Genomic DNA, 7,096 nt, shown 5'->3' with positions numbered 1-7,096 from the left:
GTCTTTTTCACGAGAGGTGGATAAAAACTTTTTACAACCAACGATTTTGTTAATTGTGCATTAAATATGGCCTAGTATTTTAGAAAAATGATTTGGTCCAATTTTGCAACAAATATTTGGGAGGTCCTTCACAAAAAAAACTCATTTCGGGCACTCGGAAAATGGAAAATGAATTTTCCGTGCAAAGAAAATGAAAACTCCCTTAGGCAACATTGTTTGGAATTCCAAGATGCACCCTTGTGCACAATATGAGATCATTTGAACAAACTATGCCATGAATGTGGCCATAAGATTGATCATTTGGCTTAAAAACCATGAATCTTCACACTTGATAGCTCATTTCTGAGAACACTTTTTGAAAATAATTACTGTATTACAAGTTTATTATTTTTCCTGTAAACTTGGTCACATATAATGACACAATGCGAAGGTTTTCCAATTTTTTTTTTGAATTTTTTATGCCCGTTTCAAAATGCGGTCAAAACGGCGGGCTTGACCGTTCCTAGCTAGTGGTTGAATCTTGGAATTTTTTGGTATTTCTCTGATTAAATAGATACTTATGTACCTAGAAATGATTTTTGGAAAAAATAAAGAGCAAGCTATGAGGCAGCTGCAATTCAAATTTGACCCGCTTCCAGCTGAATCAGCGGGAATTTGTCTTTTTCACCAGAAGTGGATCAAATATTTTGACACCCAACCATTTGGTCAATTGTGCATTAAATATGGCCTAGTTTTTTATAAAAATGATTTGGTACAATTTTGCAACAAATATTTGGTAGGTCCTTCACAAAATAAACTCATTTCGGGCACTCGAAAAATGGAAAACGAATTTTACGTGCAAAGAAAATGAAAACTCCCTTAGGCAACATTGTTTGCCATTCCAATATGCACCCTTGTGCACAATATGAGATCATTTGAACAAACTATGCCATGAATGTGGCCATAAAATTGATCATTTGGCTTAAAAGCCATGAATCTTCACACTTGATAGCTCATTTCTGAGAACACTTTTTTAAAATAATTACTTTATTACAGGTTTATTATTTTTCCTGTAAACTTGGTCACATATAATGACACAATGCGAAGGTTTTCCAATTTTTTTGATTTTTTTTGAATTTTTTATGCCCGTTTCAAAATGCGGTCAAAACGGCGGGCTTGACCGTTCCTAGCTAGTGGTTGAATCTTGGAATTTTTTGGTGTTTCTCTGATTAAATAGATACTTATGTACCTAGAAATGATTTTTGGAAAAAATAAAGAGCAAGCTATGAGGCAGCTGCAATTCAAATTTGACCCGCTTCCAGCTGAATCAGCGGGAATTTGTCTTTTTCACCAGAAGTGGATCAAATATTTTGACACCCAACCATTTGGTCAATTGTGCATTAAATATGGCCTAGTTTTTTTTATAAAAATGATTTTGTACAATTTTGCAACAAATATTTGGTAGGTCCTTCACAAAATAAACTCATTTCGGGCACTCGAAAAATAGAAAACAAATTTTCCATGCAAAGAAAATGAAAACTCCCTTAGGCAACATTGTTTGCCATTCCAATATGCACCCTTGTGCACAATATGAGATCATTTGAACAAACTATGCCATGAATGTGGCCATAAGATTGATCATCTGACTTGAAAGGCATTGATCTCCACACATGATAGCTGTTATTGTTTTCCTCCTTAGCATGCATCTAGTCTTTGGGGAATATTTGTTCTGAAGTCATTACTGCACTATATTTAGCTATGACATCCCAATGCTTGAGTCCTGATAACATCCAAGAACAATATCTGGGACTGGCTTGCATTTATGCTTCTTAAAATGGAAAACTGTGCTACTTAACTTTTTACCTGATGTGACTAGCTTCCTACTTATCAGTTTTTGCCTTGTTAATAACTAGAAAACCTTTATGCTAGTATATAGTAGGATTATTAATTAGCTCTTGTTAGTTGGTATTGTTGTTGTACAAGCGGGGCCCTCTCTCCTAGAGATATAATTCTGGGTGCAGGTTCATCATAGTTTTAGTGCAAATATTTGCATCAGATGGATGCATGGAGTGTTCCTTTCTTCCTTATAAAGCTAGCCTACTATATTGAAATTGACACACTTTTACATGCATGATGATGCAAATTGTAGGCAAGCCGAGGCTGCTGGCGGATGCTTCTTCAGGGGCAAAGAAGAAATCTTCAAGAAGAAGGTGCCCGAAGCTGATGCCGCGGCAAGTGACTGATGTTTACATGTTGGGTCACGATGAAAATCATTTGTTGTTGCAGAAAGTTATAGGTAAGCAGCCAACTTGTTTGTGCCATCCACTTTATAGCTGGACTGTCCGTTTAATTTATAAATGGTTACCTGTTGTTGCTACTGTAGGAGCAACATTCCTGATGGCGACGGGTACGTGATGAAGTTCATAAACGTATGATAAGAACTGAGAACTCAGAGAACTTCAAGGACAAGATCAACGAGGTGACCGGTGTTATGGCGGCTATGTACGGTGGTGACCCCAGCCGCAGGATTCCCCAGGCCATCTGCATCTGCCCTACCAGGGAGATTGCGCAGCAGGTCCCTCTCTCATCTCATCTAGTTACTGAATACTCCTCTGACTGCTATTTTTCACCTGTAATCTGATTATTAATGTACCCAAATGTTAATTGGACCTCCTGTCTAGTATAGGACAAGTCAGTGAATGCTAGTATGTGTTTTACTAAATTCATCAGATAGTTAACTCACTGTGAGATGTCCACTCTTGTTTTGTTAATTCATCAAATAGTAGGAAATTATGCCCTGCTTTGTTGAACTGTTTCTGACCATGTTTGCCCGCATTGCGTGTTCTGTGCAGGTGTTGATGCAGGCAGATATGTTCCTGACCAAGCTGACCAGCATGTGCAAGAGGAGCACGGAGAAGGGCTCTATGTGGGTCACCATGAAGCGATGTGAGAGACCCCCTACCCTTACAGCTGGTTCGTGTGGTGTGGGTTGTAGATTTGATGGGTTCAACAACTCTGATGTGATGAGTTGTTCGATGTGCGCAGTGTCGATGAAGTGTCAGGCTAGGTTGAAGAAGATGGCGAGTAAGGGGGAGCCTGTTGAGTACCGGTGCCTGGTCTGCGCCACCGATGGCAAGAGGAACATCTCCACCTCGGTATTATTCACTTTCTCTCTGCTGCTGGTTCGGCATTATGTCTGCTGGATGTGTTTTGCCTTAATTCTGTGCCTGATGGTAATCAGGTTGCCGTTATTTAGCCCCCTTGTGTGCTATGATTTGAATTATAGATCAAACATTTCCATATTTCCTTCGTGTATCTGCTGTATGAACTGAAACAACTCCAGTTTGCACACATGCTAAATAGAATTTTTGTTGGTTGTTACTTCCAATTGAGGACTGTTTGTTGGTGTTGAGAAATCGATAGGTAGGTTGGTAAATATAATGGAAGAACTTATATTAGATTTTCGTTGGTTTCAGAATGTCTGTTTCATGGTCTTTTCTGATAATGGAAGAACTTATATTAGTCTGCTGGTTGTTGGTTTCTATGTACTCCCTCCTTAATTCAAAGTCGAGACACTTATTTTTGATCGGAGGGAGTACATGCTTGTAATAGCCTTGAACTAGTAAGAACATTTTAGTCACTCCATGCTAGTTAGTGTTAGTCACTCCATGAACACATACTGGTTAGTGTTAGTCATACTATTTATGTACATCTCATTTGCTGTCAATTCTTGCTTATAAGTTAATGGATCCCTCATTGGCTACTGTTTGATGTTCTGTACAGATTCTTATTCTTATATGTTCATTCTTGTTTTTTGCACAGGTGAAGTGCAAATCCAAGTTTGAAGCTGTGAAGCATATCAACAAAGACTAGCATATTATGTGTTGTAAATGTAGGCAGTAGTAGGCTTATCTGGGCTGTAGTATACTGTAATGTTTGTAATAGACTAATGACGTGTTGTTTTGGACGAATTTCATTTGCTATTTGGATTGTTTGAAATAATGATTGTGTATTGAATACCTGTCAAATGGAAACCTGACAAGGGGGTCCAAGTTATAATAGTTGTTTGATAGATTTTGAAATTTTTGATGTGTGGGATCAATTTTGTGATAAGCATGACAAGTGGGACCAATCTGATTGGTGGGACCAGTGGCAAAAAAAGGACGAAAATAAAATATCAATAGACTGTAAAAGGCTGCATCTTAGAAAAAAAGGCCGAATTAATGGCCCAAGCCCATGTAGCTAGCAAAAATTAACAAGAAAAAAATACAGTAAAAAGGCCAAATTGTTGGGCTAGGCCCATGTAGAAAATCGAATTGGACCGGGCTGAATCTTGTGCCACATCAGATTGCCACGTTGGATGCCTACGTGGCCTGGGGAGGTTGCTAGTGACCAAAACGCCACAGTAGACGTATTTTGGTCATAAACGTCTACGACCATTCCAGAAGAAAGGTCGCTATAGTCAGTTTATGACCGCCAGCTTTTGACCTGATGTTTTTGGTCACAAAAAGGTCACAAATTGAAAACAGTGACCATTCAGTGACCAACAGTGCTGGTCACAAGTTGACATATTTCTTGTAGTGCTAGGGCATAGTTCCTTCATCATATCCTTTTGAGACATCATGCCATGCAAAGTGTCATGCAAAGCCATGGATGAGGCATCACGTATGTCGTCCACCTTGGAGTTGGTCTTGCCCCTCGGCCTCTTCAACGCGTCGCCATCTTCACCTCCGGCGAACTTGGCCGTCTTCTTGCCTCGCTTCCTTTGAAGTTCACGGTATTGATCCTTGAACTTAGGGCAATTGTTGATGATCGTCCAACAATGCGTAAGAGTGAATGGCTTTTCATTGTGCCGGGCCTTGAATGCTTTCAAAGATTGAAATGCCTACACCACATGATCAACAACAATTGAACATGCAAACATATACAAGGCCGAAGTCTCACATGGCCATAGCAAGGAAAAGGACTAGAATAAGGAGATCATACCATGTCCCCAACGCCGAGACCACTCACGGGCCGTGCTTCAACACTCCCAAATGTGGCGCAATACTTGTTACACTCTTGTTGGATGAACAACCACCTCTTTTGAATCGAGGTGATCCCACGGTTGCTTGTCATTTGGTAGGGCTCAAACATCTTCCTTTCATGGAATGTTTTGTGGACTCTCATCCAAAAAACAAGGCCCTTTTGTTGCGCGCCGGTCTTTGGATCTTGGCTAATCTCCATCCAACATCGGCAAATCAACTTGTCCTCATCTTGTGTATATAAACCCATGCGAATGCTCTTCCTCCTCTTTTGTGCTTCCGCTCTTTGGGTGAGCTCGTCGATGAACAATGGCTCGCCACCAATATCAATATCATTGCTTTCTTATTCATCACCATCACCTTCGCAATAGATGTCATCGTCTTCATGCCACGAGTCACCATGGTCGTAGTCAGCACGATCGCCGGCCTCTTCATCGGGAACGTACTGGGCACGGCCATCCTGACTTTGGGTCTCGTCGGGGTCGTAGGCACGGCCCTGCCCACCTTCATAGATCACATTCTCCATGAACTAGTTGTAGAAGGGGCCGTCGACTAATGGTGTTGGTGTTGGCATTCTGTCAAACAAGACGCGGGGGGATGGCATGGTGCCTGTGAACGGTGCCCGTGCTCGCTTTCTTTGCATCTCGACGGATGGCCGGCCGCCACTGCTGGACCCAGGCGTGACGTTGAGGGACGTTGAGGTCAATGACGGCCGAGGGGCGCGGTTTGGACGACGCGATCACGCCAATGTCCGGCGACCCCGAGAAACGGGTCTAGCCGTCGTGCCTTGGGGGCGGGGGAGCCGTGCGACATGGGCATGGTCCGTGACGTCAGCGACTGGCAGTGCGGAGGCCGGGCGACCGATGAGCATGTGCTCGCCGAGCCGACGTTCGCTGCAGGGAAACCGGCCGGACGGCACATGCCAAGCATGAGGAGGGCGTGCGCTTTTTTGACGATGTCCTCCTTCTCGTCGATCGCGGCCTCCATCGCATCGCGCTCGGCGGCGAACTTGGCGGCGACATTGACCTTGACGACCGCCCTCCGGCTCCTCCTCTTCACTGATTCCATGTTCAATTTGGCGATCTCCACCGGCGTGCACTCCGACCGCGGCTTCCTTGGCACCTTGGCCACCTTCTTCTTCACCTTTGGGGGCGGGTCGACGGCTGGGCGTCGGGCATGGACGGGGGAGGGAGGGGGCGGCGGGAGGGACGCGGGAGGGTTTGGGGGAAATGGCGCCAAATGGGGCACGGGAGGGGGGGAGGGGTTTGCTTTGTGGCACCGACAGACGGGTCAGGGGAGGACAAGCGCGCGCGTCCCGCCCGTCCGCGCGCTGTCCGTTTCACCCCAAAATTGGCGCAAACTTGGGCTGGGGATAGGTCGAAAGCGGACAGAAAACGAACAAAAGTCCGTTTGCTCCCGCGCGCTGGACCGTCTGGTTTGTTCCTTTTACCCCAAACAGACAGGGCCAGACATGATTGGGTCGCGCGGTGGAGTTGGCCTTACATGGTGATGGTGGCAAGAGACATCATGCTGCGAATGACTCGGACCCGATCGACGAGAGACTTTTGATCATTGCACTTCTCTGTTTGATGTCATTCACCACCACCTTGCAGGTCGATCACATGCATCCTCTGGATATATAGGTCACCGACAAGAGCCAACGCTTCTCTTAATGCCAAAGCTTCAAGCATTGTTGGGTCAGATATTTTTGCCACCACTATAGCAGAAGCTTCCGTGAAAGCCCTCTGATAGTTTCTGCATACTGCAGCAAATGCCCCCACAGAACAATTCCTTGTCAAGGCCGCATCAACACTTATCTTGGGTAGATTTTCCGGAGGAACAAACCAATGTGATGATCTCTGACAGGCTTCTCCAAAATCTGGATTGAAGCCATATGTGGATATTGAGTACATACGTACTACCTATGTACCATAGTATAGGATTTCTTTAGTTCAATTTGAACTGCAAGAATGTCTTATATTTTGGTACATAGAGAGTACATGCGTGAGTGCAATTTTGCCAAAAAAAATGCTTGAGTGCGGGCATGGCCAGGCCTGCGTGTCGGTCCATTACGGTCCGTGGCCCACACAGCT

General features: G+C 44.0%; 1 protein-coding gene across 1 annotated transcript; it reads left to right on the top strand.

Annotated features, from left to right (window-relative positions):
* Positions 1 to 1,748: 1,748 nt before the first annotated feature.
* LOC125540028 (signal recognition particle 14 kDa protein-like) lies at positions 1,749 to 3,925 on the top strand. The gene is made up of 5 exons (XM_048703599.1): positions 1,749 to 2,275; positions 2,363 to 2,554; positions 2,832 to 2,925; positions 3,025 to 3,134; positions 3,802 to 3,925. The coding sequence occupies exons 2-5, from the start codon at positions 2,411 to 2,413 to the stop codon at positions 3,850 to 3,852; spliced, it is 399 nt and encodes a 132-aa protein (XP_048559556.1). The 5' UTR covers positions 1,749 to 2,275; positions 2,363 to 2,410; the 3' UTR covers positions 3,853 to 3,925.
* The last annotated feature ends 3,171 nt before the right edge of the window (positions 3,926 to 7,096 follow it).

Source organism: Triticum urartu, chromosome 1 (assembly GCF_003073215.2).
Source record: "Triticum urartu cultivar G1812 chromosome 1, Tu2.1, whole genome shotgun sequence".
Taxonomy (NCBI): domain Eukaryota; kingdom Viridiplantae; phylum Streptophyta; class Magnoliopsida; order Poales; family Poaceae; genus Triticum; species Triticum urartu.
This window is presented reverse-complemented; position numbering and strand designations above follow the sequence as displayed.

Coding starts and splice junctions, on each gene's coding strand:
- LOC125540028 (XM_048703599.1), top strand. CDS start 2,411: ATGATAAGAACTGAGAACTCAGAGAACTTCAAGGACAAGATCAACGAG. Junction 2,555..2,831: donor CCAGGGAGATTGCGCAGCAG/GTCCCTCTCTCA, acceptor TGTTCTGTGCAG/GTGTTGATGCAGGCAGATAT. Junction 3,135..3,801: donor AGAGGAACATCTCCACCTCG/GTATTATTCACT, acceptor TTTTTTGCACAG/GTGAAGTGCAAATCCAAGTT.